General features: G+C 35.0%; 1 protein-coding gene across 1 annotated transcript in view; it reads left to right on the top strand.

Moving 5' to 3' along the window:
* Nucleotides 1-23,125, top strand: part of RC3H1 (ring finger and CCCH-type domains 1) — a 67,041-nt gene that overhangs the window by 26,891 nt on the left and 17,025 nt on the right. The window contains exons 2-9 of the mRNA XM_052653705.1: nucleotides 5,208-5,575; nucleotides 7,887-8,007; nucleotides 8,377-8,616; nucleotides 8,977-9,152; nucleotides 10,255-10,455; nucleotides 14,714-14,846; nucleotides 19,455-19,573; nucleotides 20,917-21,029. Of these exons, the coding sequence (XP_052509665.1) occupies nucleotides 5,345-5,575; nucleotides 7,887-8,007; nucleotides 8,377-8,616; nucleotides 8,977-9,152; nucleotides 10,255-10,455; nucleotides 14,714-14,846; nucleotides 19,455-19,573; nucleotides 20,917-21,029 (1,334 nt within the window). The 5' untranslated portion in view covers nucleotides 5,208-5,344. The remainder of the gene's footprint in view (nucleotides 1-5,207; nucleotides 5,576-7,886; nucleotides 8,008-8,376; nucleotides 8,617-8,976; nucleotides 9,153-10,254; nucleotides 10,456-14,713; nucleotides 14,847-19,454; nucleotides 19,574-20,916; nucleotides 21,030-23,125) is intronic.

Genomic DNA, 23,125 nt, shown 5'->3' with positions numbered 1-23,125 from the left:
CTACTGTTTCTTTGATTTCTTTTTCATTTATTTCTTGTCTGATCTTTATGATTTATTTCATTCTGCTAATTTGTTGTTGTTCTTTTTTTTCTTTTCCAGTTGCTTTAGGTGTAAAGTTAGGTTGTCTATTTGATGTTTTTCTTGTTTCTTGAAGTAGGACTGTGTTGCTATAAACTTCCCTCTTAGAACTGCTTTTGCTGCATCCCATAGGTTTTGAGTTGTGTTTTCATTGTCATTTATTTCTAGAAATTTTTTGATTTCCCTTTTGATTTCTTCAGTAACCTGTTGGTTATTTAGAAATGTATTGTTTATTCTCAATGTGTTTGTGTTTTTTACAGTTTTTTTCTTGTAACTGGTATCTAGTCTTATAGTGTTGTGTCAGAAAGATGCTTGGTAACGATTTCAGTTTTCTTAAATTGACTGTTCCATGTGCACTTGAGAAGAAGGTATATTCTTCTGTATTCGGATGGAATGTCGTGAAGATATCAATGAGATCCATCTCATCTAATATATTACTTAATACTTGTGTTTTCCTCACAAGGAATACTTACTGTTTCCTTTGTGGGATTTCTCACTATTTGATACTCCAGTTCTCTGGTAGTCTAGGGTCTTGGAGTCAGTGCTCCCACTCCAAAAGCTCAGGGCTTGATCTTGGTGATGTTGAGAAGAGCCATTTATTTCACTGGAGTGGTGAGACCAAAACACCAGCATAGTCGCCATAGGTAGGGTGTGGCACTGTCTTCTTGATACTTTCTTATTTTTTTCATTTTTATTCCAGGTGGTCACCTGTTGCAATAATCTCTTTGAACACATCTAGAATTCCAACAAAGTCACTTAATTCCTGTTTCTTTGTCCAGTTACAGCTCCTTTGTCTTCTCAGCCTCCTCATGCTTGTTATGATTAAAGTGTCTCATGTTTACTCTTGATTGAAAGAATGTTTATTATATTCGCAAAGTCATATGTCCTTTGTGGATTAGATGTGTTTTGTAGTTGAAGGTGGTGTAAAGAACTGTCTTTGAGAAGCTTGAACAATGTTTTAAAAGATGACTTTGTAGAATGATGTTTAAAGAATGAGGAAGTGGAAATTCTTCTAGTATCTACTACAACTTAATGACAGTTTGAGTCTTTAAAAAAGCTTTGGTTTATGATTTTGTTGATTGAAATAGAATCATCAAAGAGTGACTTACTATTCTTATTCATTAAATTTTCTATCCAAAGTCAAATTTTTAAAATACTGTTTTCTCCTTGTCTCTCAAACCCATCTTTTTGATCAAAAGAATGCTTTTATTTTTAGTGAAGAGCTGGGTGCTGATTCTGAAAGATAATTCTATCAACTTTGTTATGCCTTTAAGAACTACTTAACTGGAATGTGTGAGAGGTTAGCGATTATATACTTCATTTTACTAGGTTAATACAGATGGAAATGATATATTTTATTATAAAAGTAATAAATTATACTAGTTCTTTGAAATATAAATTAGAGAAGTTCTTAAAGGGTTTTTAATGAATTTAATAAAGATTTATTATTTATTACTAATAAGTAATTTTGATTATTTGACCATCCAAATATGTATAGTAAAAGAAGATCAGTTTATTAAAGAAGATGTTTTTAATAGTTTTATAGTAATTCTTTGTGTTCTAAGTGTGGTCTATCTTCTCTTGTTTTCATTCTTTCAGTTTTTTTGTACTTATATAAGTAAATTGTGATTGTATACATTTTGTAAATTGCCCAACTGTGTAACTGCTGTTAAGTTTGTTAGATATTTTCCGTATCTTTTTCTTCTGTCCATTTATATTCATTGATACCAAGACTGTAGGATTTCCGCCCCCAACACAAATGACATCATATGTTTGGTCTGAAAATTTTGCTTTAACTTAACATTTCTACAGGCTTAATTCTCTTTTTAATTATTCTGCATGTTTTAATAGTATAGGCATACCTTGTTTTAAAAAACAATGAAGTGGATCATTTCCTGGCTCTTCAGTGCCTTAAAATTAGGATCAGATACCACTGTTGTAGTTTAGTTGCAAAGTCATGTTTGTCTCTTTTGTGACTCCATGGACTATAGCCTGCCAAGGCTCCTCTGTACATGGGATTTCCCAGGCAAGAATAGTGGAGTGGGTTCCCATTTCTTTCTCTAGGGGATCTTCCTGAACCGGGAAAATCTCTTGCTTTTTAGGTGGATTCTTTACTATGAGCTACTGGTTATGAGTTAAAAGATCCTATAGTTTTTGGTTCCTTCTAATTCTTTAGTCTCACCTCATATCTTTTTGTCTTGCTCTCTGTTTTATTTTTGGCTTCCCTGTAGCTTTGATTTTTTTTCAAGCTCCCCAATTGTACTATATTGAATTTAGTCTCAGAATGTGATTATGCTTTTCTTTACCTGTTATAAAATCTATGCACAATGCATATTGGGCTTTCCTGGTGGCTCAAACAGCAAAGAATCTGCCTGCAGTACAGGAGACCTGGGTTTGATCCCTGGGTTGGGAAGATCCCCTGGAGAAGGGAATGGCCACCCACTCCAGTATTCTTGCCTGGGGAATCCCATGGACAGAAGAGTCTGGCGGGCTACAATCCATGGGGTTGCAAAAGAGCAGAACACAATTTAGCAACTAAACAATAACATCTGGGTTATTATTCAAGCTCTTTTTGTTTTTAGCTTATTCAGCCTTGCTAAACCTCCATTTCTCATGGAGTTAACAGTTGAACTCCATTGACCCTCTAATCAGTTGAAAATCTATGTTTAATTTACAGTTAGCTCTCCATATGTATGGTTCCTCCTTATTTGTGGTTCCACACCCAAGGATTCAGGCCATTGCAGGTTGTTGTGCTGGGCTGTGCTTAGTCACTCAGTTGTGTCCAACTCTTTGAGACCCCATGGACTGTAGTCTGCCAGGCTCCTCTGTCCATGGGATTCTCCAGGCAAGAATACTGGAGTGGGTTGCCATTTCCTTCTCTAGGGGATCTTCCTGACCTGGAATTACCTTCCTCCAAGGGATTTTCTCAACTCAGGGATTGAACCCAGGTCTCCCACATTGCAGGCAGATTCTTTACCATTTGGGCCACTAGGGAAGCAGGTCCTTGTAATATGCGGTATTCACTATTGAAAAAAAAATTCTATGTACAAGTGGACCCTTGGTATTCAAACCTATGATGTTTAAGGGTCAACTATATCTGTAAAATGGAATAACAATAGTTACCTACTTTTTATCATTTTGTTCTATGTAAAGCATTTAGTATATTTGTAGTATGTGGCACATAACATATAAATAGTAAAAATTATAGTGATTGTGCAATAAAGCATTTCTGTTTTGTGCTCTTTTGGGTTTCTATAGTTTTATAGTGTTAAGGGAAGAAAGTGCCATGTTTTAACTTTGTTTTATGATTAATTAACAAATGTTAAGTTCTCTACACAGCCATCCTAGTAAAAAGGAAGGAACCATTTACTCTGTGAAGGTTTAACTTAAGATCAGATTCTTTTTAGGCATTAATTTAAGCTGCATTCTAATTTATAGAAAAGATTAGATGATACTTAATCAACTTCAGCAAACATTTCTGACTAATAACCAGTTCTTATTCTAAATATTATATCTTTTAAGCACTTTTCTTCTTTATTTTGGAGCATTCTACAACCCCATGCAAATTGTAGCATTTGACTCTACAACTGAGTAATTAGATACTTCATTTTCTTTTTTAGCACTTCGGATGATGGTCTCTTTTTATTAAGTAATAAAGATTTAATGTAAACATGCCTGTAGCTACTCATTCTATTTGCAGGTATATTTTATTTAAAATATTTATAATTAATTATAGAAATAAAAATGTGGGCATTTTCTTTACTCACTCTATCCTGTTATTGCATGGGCCATTTGAACATATACACAGATAACTTGAATTTTAGATCTGCATATGAAATTAACTTGTTAACTGTCTAGGTTCTTACATTTCCCCCCCATTATCCATTTATTTGATAGCACAAAAATCCAGACAAAGCTCAGGTTACTTACAAGGCAGATACTACAGAGTTTTTGTTTCCCTAATAATTTAGAGTCTGGATCACAGTACTAGTAGTGCTTAGTAAAATTTTGTTGAATGACTGGATAGAATTTTTTAGCATACTAATGGAAATTGTTCTCTCAATAGTGGGCTTACATTTAAGGTTGAATTACTTCAGTAAAACCTAAATTAAATGTAATGCTTGGAAAATAAAATGTGTAGATAATTTACCTTTCTAATTAATTACACCTTAGGTGAATTTTTCTTTCCTTCCATAAGCAGTCTCTAGGGAGCATAATCAAATCTTTTAAGAACATGTAATACTGTGTTACTTTATTGTTCTGGTCATCAGTTCTCATTTTTAGAAACTACAGTTACAGTAAGTATAGCAGGTATTGTTTAAGATATGTGCAAGAAATTTCAGATTAGATTTTATATGTAAAGAAAATTTCTGTTAGACACAGGTGAGAAGTTTTGTAATTTGATTTTTACCCCTACCAAAAGGTAGTGGATAGATAGTAAAATTTGACTGTATGTATATATGTTCTGGTTAACTGTATTGTTCTATCATTCTTAAACTTGCTAATTTAAAAACTCTTTTGAAGTAAATAATTTTAACTGTGTTATAACACAGTATACTATAGCAGCAAATATAAGCCATAACAGGCTTAAAGATCTTTACCAATTTAAAAAAAAATTCAAGATAAACATTAAAAACCCCACAGTCACTTTTTAATCTCATTACCCACGCTGAATTTGATGATAAAAATATTTTAGGGTAGTTTTTACTTTAAGCCAGTTTTTAAAAAACTCTTTATTAAGGTATAACATACACTGAAATGTATACATTGTTAAGTGTAGAGCTTCATGAATTTTCACAGATGTACAGATTGTGTGCAGATCAGAGTAGTCTTAGCTATCTTAAGTCTAATTTTAAAATATAAAACAATCATAAACTTAGATAAATTGAGAGACTTAGATCTTGGATCCAGCTTTGTTATTGTCACCTACAGCAAATTACTTCCTTTTTCTGAGGTCTACTCTCCATCTCTAAAATGAAGGGATGAGACTAGTTTTATTATGGCTCTGATTTTGTCAAAATGCAAAAAAGGTGGACTGTGTTGATATAAATGTGGTATAAAATGTTATAGGTAGTGGGGTGAAAATGTACAGTAAAGAAAGACAGTCATTTTCTTTCTTTGTTTTTCAGGTTATATTTCACACTATGTGCTGACTGTATTTACAGAAGATATTTAAAAAAAAAAAACTTTTTTCAAAGATTTTGATTCCAGTGGAATCTTTGCTTTAGATTTTGTGTGTGTGTGAGTAAATTGTAACTCCAGAACAATGCCTGTACAAGCTCCACAGTGGACGGATTTCCTCTCCTGCCCAATTTGCACTCAGACTTTTGACGAAACAATTAGAAAGCCCATCAGTTTGGGTTGTGGCCATACTGTCTGCAAGATGTGCCTGAACAAACTCCACCGCAAGGCTTGCCCATTTGACCAGACCACTATCAATACAGACATTGAACTCCTCCCAGTGAACTCAGCATTGTTGCAGCTAGTGGGTGCTCAGGTTAGTTGGGTAATTTTTGAATGTCTGTATATGTGTATTTTCCTTCTGAGAGAAACTGATTAAGATTGCATAATATTTCCTTCTATTTAAATGGATAAAATTCTGTTCAGTACTGTTTAGATCCTTTATTTCAGCACCTTCGGTTTTGTTGTGGTAGTGCAGTGTTTCTCATTGCACAGTAACATTCATTCTGGTGGTCAGATTTTCTCAACAACCTTAGCTCTCAGATCACTAGAGAAACCTTAGAGGTAAATCACAAGGACTTCTTAATATTAAGGAAGATATTATTTGCTAAACAATTGCATTTTACTTAATAAGGAAAATGAAGCTGCTTCAGACAATTTTACTTAGTAGATACTAACTGAAATAAAAGATACAGAAAGTAAAGAAAACTGTAGAACACTGCCTTTGGAACCTTTTGTCTAGAGTAGGAGCAAATGCTCCTTAAATACATAAAATATAAAAATTAGTGATTCTGAAGGTGATACTCTGAAAGCTTTGTGTCAGTATTCTCAGGTTAGAGATGAGTAGTATCTTCAGAAGGTTTCACAAAGCCAAGGAAAGCAGGCTTTTCAGAGATAGATATGATTCACTTAAACAATCCCTCACTGATTTGCATAGTGTGTCTGAAGTGTCATATGTTTACTGTGAATTATTTTCTGAATAAATATACTAGAACTTGAACATTAATACTTATATTACTATTAGTGCCACTAATATTTGCTGGATCAGTCTTCCTATAAGTGGATAAAAAGTAAGAAAGGTTGATACTATGTATGCTGGAGATAAAGAGAGTAATTCTAGAACAGCTTATTCAAAAGGAAAACTTTTTGGACTTCCCTGGACCTCCAGTGGCTGGGACTCTGCACTTCCATTGCTGAGGGCCCAGGTTCAATTCCTCATCAGGGAACTGAGATCTCAATAGCTGCAGCCAAAAAACAAAAACGAAACCAGGAGTGTAGTACTTCAAACAACACTGTCAAGAGAGTAAGAGAACAGCTCACAGAATGGAAGAAAATAATTGTAAATCATGTATCTGAGAAGAAACATGTATCTAGAACATATAAAGAACTTTCTCAACTCCATTATAAAAAGAACATCATTTTTAAACAGATAGAGATCTGAACACCTCACCAAAGATATGCAGATGGCAAATGAGCAAATAAAAACTTGCTCAGCATTGTTTGTCATTAAAGAATTGCAAATTCAAATGATAGTCAGAGGTATAACTACTATGTATAAAATAAATAAGCTGCAAAGATATATTTTACAATAAGGGAAAGATAGCCAACATTTTATAGCAAGTATAAACAAAATATAACCTTTAGAAATTGTGCAATGAGATACCTTTAGAAACAGCAATGAGATACCACTATACATGAATTAAAATAGCTAAAATTCAAAACACAATGCAAAATACTGGTGAGGATATAAAGCAACAGAGACCCTTCATTTATTACTGATGGGAATGCAAAATCATACAGCTGCTTTGGAAGTTATTATATGATTCTGTTTATATGAAATGTTGTAAATAGGCAAATCCAGAGAGACAGAAAATAGATTAGTTTCTTCATACAACTGGAGGAGGTTTGAGGGGAAATATGGCAGGCGTGACTATGGGATTCTTTTAAGGGGCAATGAAAATGTTCTAAAATTTTGATGTTGTATAACTGTGAATATACTTAAAGTCATTGAATATATACCTTAAATGGGTCAATTATATGTTATGCAAATTATGTCTCAATAAAGCTGTTACAGAAATAAAACAAAAATTTTAAAATGCTATAATTTTGTATATATGTATAGAAAAGATCTTTTGAAATAATTCAGTTAATTTAATGGGAGTTTTGATAGTGACAGTGATAGAGTGCAAATGAAAGTGTTAGTCGCTCACTTGTGTCCAACTCTTTGTGACCCCCTGGACTGTATCTCACCACGCTCCTTTGTCCATTGGGTTCTCCAGGCAAGATATACTGAAGTGGGTTGCCGTTTCTCAGGGGATCTTCCCAACCCAGAGATTGAACGTGGGTCTCCCGCACTACACTACCACTCCTGGGTGAACTGCACTACAGGCCGCTTCTTTACCACCTGAGCCACCAGGGACAGTTCAGTTCAGTCGCTCAGTTGTGTCCGACTCTTTGCGACCCCATGAATCGCAGCACGCCAGGCCTCCCTGTCCGTCACCAACTCCCGGAGTTCACTCAGATTCACATTCATCGAGTCAGTGATAGGAGTGCATAAAATATACTCAACAAAGCATTTGATCATAATTAATTAGTGAGCACTCAAACACCCTTTCTTTGACCTCTAGGTTCCTGAGCAGCAGCCCATTACTTTGTGTAGTGGCGTTGAAGATACAAAGCATTATGAGGAAGCCAAGAAATGTGTAGAAGAATTAGCACTGTACCTGAAACCACTCAGCAGTGCTAGAGGTAAATTGGATGAAATTATCCATGCTAATTAAGCACATGTTCATCAAAAATGCTTTTGTGACCATAAAAATTTCGAAGATTTGAACTTTTAATTATTAATATTGACTAGACTTTTTAAATTATGATTAAAATGAATAATGATATATTTAATGTCATAGTATTGCATTTGCATGTGGTTAACAGCTTTGTATACTTTTAAACTACAAACTAGGCTTCATTTGTGTGATTTGTATTACTTATTTTAAATACCCTGATAGAACCCAGAGCTATTCCATATATCTGTAAGTCCATCAGCCCATTAGAGGAAGTTTTTCTGGTCTCCAAAACTGCATTGGAAACCTAGAAATAACTCTTTCTTCTATTTTAAAGGAGTGGGTCTGAATAGTACTACTCAGAGTGTTCTGAGTCGCCCAATGCAGAGGAAGCTAGTGACGCTGGTCCACTGCCAACTAGTGGAAGAAGAAGGCAGGATTCGTGCCATGAGGGCAGCTCGATCTTTAGGTGAACGAACAGTTACAGAGCTCATTCTCCAACACCAGAATCCTCAGCAACTCTCTTCTAATCTTTGGGCAGCAGTCAGAGCTAGAGGCTGCCAGTTCCTCGGACCAGGTATATAATTAAAATTTGATATTTAAAGTATAGTATAGGTACTATAGGTGATATAAAAAGGCCAGTTGTTTGCAGTATTCTATTGTTATCAAGTAATGTCTCACTTGGTTTCCCATAATCATGGCATGGGTAATTCCAAGTCAGTTTTTCAGTACACTTAAAACTTTTCTCTTAATGCCAAAAGTTTATTCATCTTGATAGAGGTTTTCCTTAACAGTATTAACTTGCTTTCTTAAATAAAATATATGGAATGTAATACAAAATTGCCCCTATATGGTTCAAAAAGTGTAGCTGTGAATATTGGTTGTTGTTGTGTTGCCCATGATAAATTTTGTGGTTTTTTTTTTCAACTTTTCCTAGCCATGCAGGAGGAAGCCCTAAAGCTGGTTCTCCTGGCCTTAGAAGATGGTTCTGCTTTGTCTAGAAAAGTATTGGTTCTCTTTGTGGTGCAAAGATTGGAACCACGGTTTCCTCAAGCCTCTAAAACTAGCATTGGGCATGTTGTCCAGCTCCTTTATAGAGCCTCCTGCTTCAAGGTATGATAAATTTCAACTTAAAAGGAAACTTTCTTTTCCCAAACTTAAGTAGTAAAACTTGAGTTTAATAAAGTTGCCTGTATCTTTTCATAAAATTTTAGCAGATTTTCTTTTAAAGAATGTAGATGATGGTCCAGTGGTTAAGACTTCTTCCAATACAGAGGGTGCGGGATGGATCCCTGGTCAGGAAGATAAGATCCCACAGGCCTCCTGGCCAAAAAACCAAAACATAAAACAGAAGCAATATTGTAACAAATTCTACAAAGACTTTAAAAATAGTCCTCCTCAAGAAAAGAAGAAAAAAAAAATCTGAAAAAAAAAAAAAAGAACAAGAATGTAGTCACTTAGCTATGTCTGACTTTGCAACCCTGTGTACTATAGCCCACCAGGCTCCTCTGCCTATGGGATTCTCCAGGCAAGAATACTGGAGTGCATTGCCATTCCTTTCTCCAGGGAGATGGTGTCCTATTAAAGTTAAATCTTGTTGCATTGAATTTTTTATAGTAGATATTGAACAGCAAAGATCAAATCAAGGCATGTGGATTTTTTTATTTGAAGACACTATAATGCCATGTCAGTTTTCCATCAAGACTACAAACAGAATTGATCTAAAGAGAGAGTTATTAAAGCGGGAGTGCATTTTATGTGGCTATTTGCTCCTGACGTAATTCCACATAAACAGCAGTGGAGCTCCATTTGCATTTTGATTTTAGTATATGCAGTAACGCAGAACATAGTCCTTTGTATGCCAGATTGAATCAGCACACTTCAAACATTGGTATCCAGTATGTGTCTCTTACTGTTCATTTTGTTTTCCTTACTTCTTAAAGTCAAGGTTTCCTGCTTTTGACACAAAATATAACAAGTACTTCATGGGCCAGGGGAGCCTGTCTAAAAAATTGTTAATTGATAACAAGCTGTAAGGAGGCCGTCGCATCCCCTCATCTGACACTCAAACTAAAAAGGCACAGTGTTTTTCAGAATAGTTGTATGAGAATTTTCTTCTTTTCAAAGTATTTTCATGTCTCTATGTGGTCTTATAATATATAAACACAGTTTATTTCTTACTTGACTCATTATGAGATTACATATGTCTTATTAGGTCACCAAACGTGATGAAGACTCTTCTTTGATGCAGCTGAAAGAAGAATTTAGAACCTATGAAGCTCTGCGGCGAGAACATGACTCCCAGATAGTGCAGATTGCTATGGAAGCAGGCTTGCGAATTGCACCAGACCAGTGGTCCTCTTTGCTGTATGGGGACCAATCTCACAAATCTCATATGCAGTCCATTATTGACAAGGTAGACTTTTTTTGTTCTTTACTTCTTGGACTAATCGTGGAATTTGGTAATTCATTTATTTAACAAATATGTATTAAAATGAATACTATATATCAGGCTCTTGTAAATTATATTCTCTATAGCTGAGTGTCATGTCATAACTAGTCACATCATAATGCCAGTTTGTTCATATAAAGGTTTTTAAATTGAGGTGTAGTTGACATTGCTTATATAAGAATTGATTTAATCAATGTTTTACATTTTATACAGTGCTGTTTTCCATCCCATCGAGAGTCTCCTGTCTATTTTCTCATTGCCTCTCTCCCTTTTATTTTTCTCTGAGTTTTAATCAGTATATTCGTTAAACTCATTTTCTAAATGCTTTTATCTTCTTCCTGGAGCACCTATTTAATAGCCTGAAAGATGTGTACACTGAGGTTTCTTGTGCCTCTCAGCCAGGAAAATTTCACATAATAAGTTACCAACCATTCTAAATTTGATCAGATTTTCAGTTTATCTCTACTTTTAATTGTTGTTTGTCATGATGAAAAGATCACTTAAGTACACATGAATTTTAGGTCAGACCCCTAAAATTTCTGACTCTAAAAGCTATATTTAATTCTCTTAAAGCTATAGAGTAAATATTTAAGCTGGTTTTGTTGTAATTCAACATGAAATTTGTGAAAGAGCTGTATAAAGTCTTTAAGTGCCATTTGTATATATTATGTTCAATGATTTTTAAAAAATTTCTACTATTTTCCTTAATTTTTGCTCTTTTATCTTTAATCCTTATAACCATAAAATGAGACTGTATGTGAGAGTCCACCCTATATTTAATTTAAAGAAATGTCGGTATGTAAGAGTAGCCTAAATAAAAAATATTTAACACTTACTGAGCACTTACTGTGTGTCTGGTAGTTTTAATTATTATTTTTTTTTATTTTAATGTGTTAATACTTTGCTTAGAATGTTTTACTTTTTGGCCATACCACATGGCTTATGGGATCTTGGTTCCCTGACCAGGGATTAAACCCTGGCCATGGTAGTGAAAGTGCCAAGTCTCAACCACTGGACCACCAGGGAACTCCCTGTCTGGTAGTTTTAAATAATTCATTTAATCTTCTCAACAGCCCTGTAATATTCCTTTTATACAGAAACAGAGGCAGGTTAAGTACATTTCTCCAGGGTCATACTGGTAATAAGTGACAGAGCTGGATTGGAACTTGGACATTCTGACTCAAGAATCCAGCTCTTAGCCACTCAAACCTCTTCCCAGGCTATTCTCTCCACCCCACCCCACCCTTTTTTTTTGTTGTTGCTATTTCTAAAGATAAGATTCTTAAAATGAGTAGTAGGTTGATGTCAAAGAATTAGGAAATGTGTTTTATAACTATGAGATGCATAATTTTCATTATATATTATTTCTTCTGTCCTGTGGAGAAGGCACTGCCAACCCACTCCAGTACTCTTGCCTGGAAAATCCCAGGGATGGAGGAGCCTGGTGGGCTGCAGTCCATGGGGTCACTAAGAATTGGACACGACTGAGCGACATCACTTTCACTTTTCACTTTCATGCATTGGAGAAGGAAATGGCAATCCACTCCAGTATTCTTGCCTGGAGAATCCCAGGGACGGGGGAGCCTGGTGGGCTGCTGTCTATGGGGTCCCACAGAGTCGGACATGACTGAAGTGACTTAGCAGCAGCAGTAGCAGTAGATGCCTTTACCAAAACTTTACCTGCCACTCCTAGGTGTGAAATTATGTAATGGACTGATTATAACCTTAATCAGGATCTAAAAGGGGAGTTCCTTTCTACTTCTGAAGAGAAACTTGACTGACTTTTGTGAAAACTCTAGTAGGAGGTTATTAACCTTCTTATCTGAACTGGACTATATACCTAAATGTATACTCTGTAATAATTTGCTCACATTGTGAGCGTTAATTTGAATTTAATGTCCTAAACTTTCATGCAACAAACTGGTAAATGAAGTTTGCAGTGTGATATGTTGTTACTATATAGAGCAATAGAACTTCCTGTGATAATGAAAATCTATATACAATGCATTGTCCAATATGGTGATCACGAATCCTAGGGACGGGGGAGCCTGGTGGGCTGCCGTCTATGGGGTCGCACAGAGTCGGACACGACTGAAGCGACTTAGCAGCAGCAGCAGCAGCCATACTTGGCTGTTAAAGACTTGACGTGTATCTTGTGTGACTGATAAACTAAAATTTTTATATTAAAGTTTTTAATAGCCTTACATAGCTAAGGGCTACTGTATTGGATGATGGAAATAGAGAACTTATTAAAAGTGACAAGAAAATCAATAACCATACTAAATTAATAAATATGAATTTAGAGTTCACAAAGAGGAAGTATATCTAATTGATGGGATAGAATGGGCCCCAATAATAAATACACATCTAAAACAGTAACATGACAAATATTGTCTGTTAAACTATATAAAGAAACATATATTGTCATTCATTGCTGATGGTTTGTAAAATGGATTACCGATTTTGGAGGAACTAACTTGTCAGTGAAGCCTCAAATTTTTCCGTTTTTAAATTGAAATATAGTTGATTTACAGTGTTCTATTACTTTCACATGCGGGATCTTAGTTCCCTGTAGCAGAAGAGGAGTCTTAACCACTGGACCACTGGGAAGTCCCTGAACCTCAAAATATTCATGTCCTTTACCAAAGTTACTATTTCCAGGAATTTATTTTAAAGGAATAATCCAAACTTTCAAAAAACTTACAAACTCAAAAGTGTTAATTTGCTAAATTATTTATAAAGGATAAAATAAGGGGATGGTTAAAGAAGTTAATATACATCTACTCAGAACACTGAGTAGTTACATGGCCAATAAAATTGCAGTTATGTCAGGAGAGATAACCTCTTCAGCTATTAAATAGCATTAAATTTCTTTTTAAAAATGTTAGTGAAATATTTTTGTTAAATCTCAGTGATAGATGCATAGGAGTTACATTAGACAATACTTTGAAGTATTTTATAATAAAGTCGGTTAGATATTTTTAAAATATCTTTGTTATAATGTTAATGGTAAACAAATCCAGAAGTTTTTAAATAGCCCATTATAAGTATGTGAAAAACATGCAAAGATGAAAAAATTGAATAAAAGGCATGTCACCATTTTAATGGTTAGTTGTGTTACTCCATGTTTTTTTTAATCTATGCTATTTAAAATATACCTTTTAAAACGACCTGTAGGGGAGAAAAAGTTTCATACATGTATTTTTTTTTAAGTGAAAGTAAGTTTATTTAGAAAGATGCACATGTCATAGGCAGAATGCAGTCAGTTTTATAAGGTGAGAGTAGCCCTCTTCTATATTAATAAACCACAGAGCTAAATGTTTTCAAGTAAGAACCCCTTAGTTGTGAAAAGTGGAAGTTAGTCGCATAGACATATCCGACTGTGCAATCCCATGGACTGTAGCCTGCCCAGTTCCTCTGTCCATGGAATTCTCTAGGCAAGAATACTGGAGTAGGTTGCCATTTCCTTCTCCAGGGAATCTTCCCAACCCAGGAATCAAACCCGGGTCTCCTGCATTGCAGGCAGGTTCTTTACCAACTGAGCCACTAGGGAAGCATCACCTAATCTTTTTCTTTTCTTTAACGGTCAAATATATTGGCCACCTTAGGAGAGTTAGGGAAAGTATGTGTGTCCATTAAGCCTTAGGAAAACACGCAACCTGATAGCTTCCAAGAATCCCAAACCAAACACAGACTTTTTCTGAACGGGAATGAACACAAATTATGTAGTCCGTGCAACAGGTGAGTTCAGATCGAGTCTGTAAATACTGTATATGGTGCCGTAACCTTTGGTCTATAACAGAACTTGAATTCAAACTCAGTTTGACTCCAGTTTCATTGCTTTTGTTGTTGTAGAACATTATCTCTAGACTGTACTTCCAAATTTCAATTATTTGAATGGATCCAGGAGGCAAACTAACATGGTGCTGTAAGAACCTGAGCTCTAAAGAGTATTTCCAAACTGAGGAATTGAGAAAGATCTCACATTTGAGGAATGTAATGGCAGAGAGAAGAGAGTATACAATATACCAACTTGTGGATGCAGAGAAGTGCAAGGCTTCTTCAGGGAGCGAGTGATCCAGTTGGCCAATGCATGGGATGTGGGCGAGGATAAAAATTAAATATAATTAATTGCAAAAAATGATTGTGATCTTGTAAATAATCTTTATTTTTAAAGGATTATCTGGTCTTTGGGGGAAGTTAATATTGATCTTTTTTTAAGTTGCAGACCCCAGCCTCTTTTGCACAAAGTGTTCAGGAACTAACAATTGCTCTCCAGCGGACTGGAGATCCAGCAAACTTGAATCGACTAAGACCCCATTTGGAGCTATTAGCAAACATTGACCCTAGTCCAGGTAAATCCAGGGGGAATTAATGGACTATCCTATATGTACCTTAGTACTATTCAGTGATTCTTTTGTCTTTTGTTACATTTCTCTAGAATTTCCCAGAGTAGTAATTCTGAATCTTTTCTGTAGTAGTTAAGTTTCTAGCCCTAATCTTGTCTCTCTGTTTGTTACTTCAACTAATATTTATTTAATACTTTTTACTGTTCTGTTCACTTCACCAGGAAAATAGATTCTTTCTGTGATCCTTTATGTTTCTTCCTTGTCTCATCACAACAGTGTGCTATATTTTTACCATTTTCATCTCTTTTGACAAAACTCCAGTTGTTGTTTTTTTTTCTGTATAAAGTGTCCTTAATTGCATTTTTTTGGCCCTAACTTTCCCTTCTCCACAATAATCTTGTTCTATCACATATCCTCTTTTGCATGTCTAATTTGTCAAGCCATTTCCTGTTCCTTCTCCTTAGCCTAAAAATCAACCAACCTTCATTTTTCACCTGATACTTACATCTTGGGTGTGTTAGCTTATATGCTACTGTCCTTATGTTTATTCCTACTACTGAACTAAAAAGCTCTTAATATTCACTAGTAATTTCCTAATTTCTAATTCCAAAGGCTTCTTAAATTTCTTGTCTTCAGCATTTGGTAATGTTGTTAACTACTTCCTTGATAAACTGTCTTGATACCTTATCTTTCTGTAGTCTTAGGATTCTCTTCTGGCCTGTCTGAATGCTAGTTTTGTCTTATTTTGTTCACTTTGTCTACTCTTTCCTCTCTTGCCCCCTAAAGAGTAGGCTGCTTGTGTTCTTGGAATTTTGCTTTCTCTACACTCCGGTTGAAGATGTTTGTCATTCATTATCAGCATCAGGTATTATTCCTTCACAGATAATAGACTCCCAAATACCTCTGTCACTATTATCTGTTCATCACTCCAGACCTACTTTCCCAAATGCTTTCTGAGATTCTACATCCTCTCTGCTCAGTGTTTCAAAGCAAACTCATCTTCACTTGATACTTGCTTTTCCTTCTGTGTTCCCTTTCTCAATAAATGACCTGCTTCTCTGAAGTATGCAAGCTTAAAACCTGAGTCTTTTGTCTTACCTCATATCTTTTCTTTTCACTTGCTCTACACACCATGTCAGACAAGATTTGTCTGTTCTTTCACAATATCTCTCTATCCCATAGATTAATACTGCCTCAATGAGTGCCTCATTCCTTTTCCTGAAACTAAATGCCTTCCATTCTCCTCTACTCTTTTGATTCTTCTAATCTAATCTGCTTACTGCTGCAAAATAAATCACATCTCTGATTTTGACACTCACACTTTTAGTGACATGCATTGCCTGTAGAATAAGGCTTGGAACACTTGACTGTGACATTGCAGAGTAGTAAATTTATTACCAAAGTTGCTTAATCAAATCAGTTAAGATCAATTTTTATTTTTTTATTTTTTGGCCATGCTGCACAGCATTCAGGATCTTAGTTTCCTGACTAGAGAGTGAACCTGGGTCCCCTGCAGTGGAGCCCAGAGTCCTAACCACTGGACTGCCAGGGATTCTAAGATCTATTTTTAGAACACAGTGATTTTATTTTTTCCCCACTGCTGTGCTTTGAACATTCTGAGCAATCAAAAGATCACTTCATAAGCTCACTACTTCATCAGTCACCAATCTGTCTACATCAGTCTGAGCCAATATATTCTACTCCTTCCTTGTGTGACAATGGTTAAACCCTTCTAGCTAAGGCCACCCTCTTTCCTTATGTATCAATATCATCTTGTCAAGTGTATCCTTCCAGTAGCCTCTGTTTCTTATGTCATCAGTTTTCCTTCTCTATAGAGTAGCTCTGTCAACATACAAACATTTTATCGTTCTTTTCATCAAAACCCACTTTTGACATCATTTGCCATCTACCTACAATTCCAGTTCTATACTTTTTATAGCACTCTCTTGAACACACTCCAATCAGACATTTATCTCTACCACTCAATCAAAGTTGCTTTTCTCAAGGTCACAAGTGACTTCCATGCAGCTAATTCCAGATATCAATTCTTGATTCTCTTTGTGTTTGACCTGTTAGCATTTAACATAGTTGTTTACTCTCTACTCCTTGTACCACTCTTTTCACTTTTAGGCCACTGTACTCTCCTAGTTTTCTTCTTACTACATTGAAACCTCGTTCTCAGCCTCTTTTGCTGATTTCTTCTTCTCTCCATAACCTTTAAACTTTTTTTTTCCCCCCCATATTTTCTAACCTTTGATGTGCTTCCAGAATTTAATCCTTATGTCTCTTTCCTATTTATACTCATTGCCTAGATAATCTCATCTAGTCTCACAGCTTTAGATTTTATTTGTATGACTCACAAACTTGCTATATTTCATCAGTTCTGAGGCCCACCTTTTTTCAGATTTTAGCATTTCTGAAATTGGGCTGCATTTGTATAATCAGTGACATGTAATAATTAGCAATTTTTTAAATTTTGGTAGCACATAAAATGATGATACATATTACAGTTGATGGTGTTTTAAAATCTGTGTAACTTGGTATTTACAGCCTAGATTTTCTTCTTAGATTCATTTATATATCTGCCTGCCTGTTATCCAGTAGTTCTACTTGAAAATCTAATAATTATAAGATTAGTCTGTCTAAAAGTGAGTTCCAGCCCATATCCTCCACCCATCCACCCACCCATCATTCCCATTAGTGACAACTGCATTCTTCCATTTCCTCAGGCCAAATACCTTGGAGATATCATTAACTCATCTTTCTCTCATAAGGTACATCTAATCTATGAACATACCCCATAGGGTCTACCTTTAAAATCCATTCAGGATCCATCTACTTATCACCTGTCTACTACCTCCCTCTTCTATCTTCATGGATGATGGACTAGCCTCCTGTTTGTCTAGTTTTAACATAGGAGCCAGAGTGATTCTATTACCCCTTTGCTAAAAACTCCAGTGGTTTCCATCACTCAATACAAGCCAGTCTTTTCTGTGACTTACCAGACCTCACATGATCTGGTCTTCCTTTACCTCTCTCCAGCTTCTTGTACTCTTTTCCCACCTCATTCATTCCAGATTTCACCTCCATTAACATGTCAGGCATAATCCCATATTAGGGCTTTTGTACTTATTCTTCCTCTTCTTGGAATGTTTTTCTCCCCATATATCATAATAGATCCACAAGGCACACTCAAACCCTACTTTTGAGTCTCTAATCAAATGTAACCTTCTCAAGGAGCCCTTTACAGGCAACCTTGTCTAAAATTTTGCACATACCTGTTCCACTCCCTTTCTTTGCTCTATTTATTCAACTCATCATTCTCTAGATAATTTGTGTTTTGATTATTTATCTTATTTATTGTCTGGCTTTTCTCCTTTAACAGAATAAGGATTTTTGTTTTGATATCTACTGCTTCTTGAGCAACTTGAATAATACCTGAAACTTTGTAGGTATTCAGTAAAATACTTTGTGTATTACTGTTCTCTTTACTTTCTCTGTGCCTTTATCCTTTTTTCCTGATGAAGTTCCATGTGTCTTTCAAAGCATAGTTCAAATGCCATCGCCCAGAAGTTTTTCAGTGTTCGAACAGGAAGTCATTTATATATATGCATTCTTGCTTCATTTTATATTTCTTTTAGAGAACATTTCATATTTAGCTTTGTAGTTAATTTTTCCTTTAGGAAATCACAGCACTTACTAAATGAAGAGTGTGTATAGCACAACTGCTTTATATAATAGCTCTTCTATTAAACTTTTTAAGCATTCTGTTTACCAGTACTTAAACAAAATTTCAAAATAGACATTACAATTTGGCTTGACTATAGGCAGTTCACAATTACATTTGATCCAAAGTGTGTTGGTCTGTACTATACTCTCACTTTTTTAGGTGCAAACATTTAAAAACTAAAACTTCTTACATAAAAATCTCAAATTTCAGTTTTCCCTGGGAAACAGAAGTGTATCTAGAAGTGTCATGCTTGCATCTTCACATAACAACAGTCAGCTAAAGTTGAGTAGTCACCGTAACCTTAGATGGGAGACATACTCTTTAACACAGTCCCTGTCACCCTTTTTTTAAAAATCACTTTATCTCTTATTTTTCGATTCTAATGTGAGTTATTTTTTTTTAATTGGAGAATAATTGCTTTACAGTGTTGTGTGAGTTTCTGCCATACAACAACGTCAGTCAGCCATAAGTATACATATATCCTCTCTGTCTTGAGCCTCCTTCCTATCTCCCACCCCAGCCCACCCCACCCCACCCCACCCCACCCCACCCCTCTAGGTCATCACGGAGCACCAGGCCTGTCACTGTTTATTGTTATTTCCAACAATAAGGGTCTGATGACAGATGCTGTTTATTATCTGTCATATTTCATTCCTGCATGTTACCTTCACACTCTCTGTAGCTATTTTAGTTATTTGCAACCCCTACTTTAAAAGGATATATTTATTTATTTAAAATGATGTTTAGGTGAATAAGCTATTTCATGAATAGCTATATGAAACTTAGCTTAATTCCACTGAAGTGCTGATACTCCTTTACTAATTTAGTACTGGGCAGAACTTTGAATAACATAGTTTGAAAAAATTTTTTTGTTTGTTGTATAGATGCTCCTCCTCCTACTTGGGAACAGCTAGAAAATGGGTTGGTTGCTGTGCGTACAGTGGTACATGGGCTGGTTGATTATATCCAGAATCACAGCAAAAAAGGAACAGATCAACAGCAGGTAAGGGAGGTGTTTGAAATTTAGAAGTAAGCTACTGTGGTTATCCTTACAGATAAAAATTAACCCAATAAGATGACGAGAATATTTTTAGACTCTAAAGACTAGAAATTAAACTAAAAATTAAAAATCTATTTTTAACTCCCTATTCGATTAGACATCAAGAAAAATGTAACAAAAATAATAAGATATATAGTTTAGAATGGTTAGCAGCCAGTTTACTGGATTAGCCTAGTAATTTTGCCTGACGGCATTGAAGTTAAGTAATCCCTGTTGGCATGATGTCGTGCTGGAGTCACTTTTCACGTTGGATATAGCAGCATTTGATTCCATGTTAAAGGTTATTCCAGTTATATAAACTTAGTCTTTTCCTGGCTACTATTGCTTTTCTGTTTGATTATAAGTATTACTTTTTAGGGCTAATGCTGTATTTCTCCAGTACTGTTCATGTATTCTGTAAATGCTTTTTCTCTATTATTATTTAAATATTTTTCATTCATAATGTGTCTTATGCCAGTGGGCTAAATTTTCCTCAGATATTTTTTAATGGAATATATGGCAGTAAAATATAATAGCCTATGTTATGGCTGGAATTTAAAATATTACTCCCAATGATTTCATTTCACCCTCAGAATTTATGTTAGGTTCACTTTATCTTTTATTTTGCCATAGTAAGCTTGAGAAGTTAAAATTTTGTTATTAATTTATCTGGCTCAGATAAATATTCACAATTTCTTTAAAACTAAGAAATATTAGAAGTGTCCTGCAAAGTCGAATAGTACACATATGCTTTTCCCAATCTAAGATCAGAACTTTATTTTATGACTAAGATATTTAGAAAAATTAATGTTAAAATTTAGTTAAAATTACTTTTTAACTCCCTATTACAAAAATAATATTAACTTTTAAGTTCTTCCCATGTAGATTTGTAGTACGTTATAAAGGAACATAATTGTAAGCATAGTTACATTGAACACTATCCAAATCAAGTATTAAAAGACAGGTTAAGTATTTGAAGGTCCTAAACTCCAGGGGTTTGCTTGTCCACTGTAAAATGTTGGAAGGAAGATCATAGAGCCCTCATGAGATTGAATCAAGAATTTATGTGATGTGACATGTTTGACAGTTAATATCAACATAGAAAAATCAGGGCTACATTTTTTAAGTAATTTATTTTTGGACTCTTCTAAGACCTCAGACAGGATAATGTTCCAGCACTTTTGCTCTGAGTAGTCTAGATAAGTGTATAAGTTAGTCTGAGTTATTCATCTGGATTATTAAGTTCTTTAAATAGCGACACAAAATTTACGTTATTTTAAATAGCTAATGTTTAATTTTGATCTTAGCCTCCACAGCATAGCAAATATAAAACATACATGTGTCGAGACATGAAGCAGAGAGGAGGATGCCCTCGGGGGGCCAGCTGTACATTTGCACACTCACAGGAGGAACTGGAAAAGTAAGTTTGAAAGTCATCAGACTCAACCTTCCAATAATTTGTTAGAGAATAATTTTCTGCCATTGAGAAATAGGAAGAAATGTATTTGCATTCCCTTTGATGAATAGGAAATGTGTAGAAAGTAATACAAAACTTTAAAAAAAGAAAAGCAAATCAGTTTCCTTACCTTTCATTACATTGTGCCTACAAATGGAAAACTACTGATGGTTAACTAGATCTAGAAGTGAGTCATTTTCATTACCTCCTCCCCGAAATTAAAAGTCTCAGAATTTTCATCAGCTTTAACTGATTGAACTTAACTAATTGAAAATTGCATTTCCAGTGGAAAAATTTGCCCTTTGGTCTGTCAAGAAAATATTTACTGCCAGGCTCATTATTATAGATTCTTTCAACTTTCAAGGACCAGATAATTTCAATGATGTTAAACCTCCAGCACAGAGTAAAAAGAAAGGAAAAAACCTCTTAATTGTTTTATAAATATGTGTAACACTGACACTAAATTTGACAAAGATAGCACAATTTAAAAAAGCTACAGATTCACCTCACATGATAGTTTTTAAATCCCAGCTATTATAACTTGGAATTCAGTATATTAAAATAGACACCATTACAAAGGTGCAAAGGTAACACAGTATAATTACTGTAGGTTAGAGAAGAAGTGTTTTGTAACCATGTGATCATAGCCAAAGATACCAAAACGCATTTGAATAATATTTGATGTCCATCAAGTTTCCTTGGTAGAACAAAAATGTCATAGATATTTTCCCAACATGATAATTATATCTCAAATCAAGAGCCAGCATGGTAGCCTGATGCTTACTTGGCATTAGTTTATTAGATACAGTCCTGTTTCAGACAAGAGTCAGGGAAATTTTTCTGCTAGTAAAAAGTGTTATTTAACATTCTGGAAGTTATAGCTAATGTATGTAAGCAATAGAATAAAATATCCAAAATCATTAAATGGGAAAATTCAAGAGAAATGCTAGAATCAAAAGAACCAAGAACTGGGGCTTCCCTGGTGGCTCAGAGGTTAAAGCGTCTGCCTGTGATGTGGGAGACCTGGGTTCGATCCCTGGGTTGGGAAGATCCCCTGGAGAAGGAAATGGCAACCCACTCCAGTATTCTTGCCTGGAGAGTCCCATGGACTGAGGAGCCTGGTGGGCTACACTCCACAGGGTCGCAAAGAGTCGGACACGATTGAGCGACTTCACTCACTCACTCACTTACTCAGCAAATCAAAAAATTATATGAAAGCAAAAAATGAATTGCTTTCATATAAACTAAAAAGGGAAACATAACCAGTTAAAAAATAAGGTGACATTAAAATCCCTTTTGCATTAACAACAAAAAAAGTTAAACACCAAATAATCTAATAAATACCCAGGATCTATATTGAATTGAATTATAAGAGTTGACTAAATGAAGCATACTATGTTCTTGGATGAGACTTAGCATTATAGAGGTTTTATTTTCTCTTAAACAGTAAATTCAGTGAAATCTCAGAATCTTAACAGGATGATTTTTTGGCCCTAACAGATTCATTCATTTGGAAGAAAAAATATGCCAATAACCAGGAAATTCTGGGGAAAAAAGTCTTCAGTGGGGACTAGACTAAAAAGTATTAATATTAACCTGTTTTATGAAGCTAAAGTATAAAAACTGTGGTATTAGCATAGGAATAAATAGACCAATGAAATACAGTCGAAAATCTAGAAAGAATTCCAGATACATATAGGAACTCAGCAATGTGAAAAAAAGTGGCATTTCACATCAATATCAAAAAAATATAATGATGAAACAACTCTATTTGAAAAATAATTATAAATGTCTCAGAGATTTAAATATTTAGGAGAAAACTATAGAGTACTTAGAGATTTTTGTTGTTGTTGTTACGTCATCATATGTAGGAAAGGATTTTTTTAAATATAATTTTATTTATTTATTTTTGATTGCATGGGTCTTGATTGCTGCATGGGCTTTTCTTTAGTTGTGGTGAGTGGAGACTACTCTAGTTGCAGTGCACAGGCTTCTTGTTGCTGTGGCTTCTCTTGTTTGCGGAGCATGGGCTCCAGAGCACTCAGGCTTCAGTAGTTGCA

Source organism: Budorcas taxicolor, chromosome 16 (assembly GCF_023091745.1).
Source record: "Budorcas taxicolor isolate Tak-1 chromosome 16, Takin1.1, whole genome shotgun sequence".
Taxonomy (NCBI): Eukaryota; Metazoa; Chordata; class Mammalia; order Artiodactyla; family Bovidae; genus Budorcas; species Budorcas taxicolor.
The sequence above is the reverse complement of the archived record's forward strand: the minus strand, read 5'-3'. Positions and strand labels throughout refer to the sequence as shown.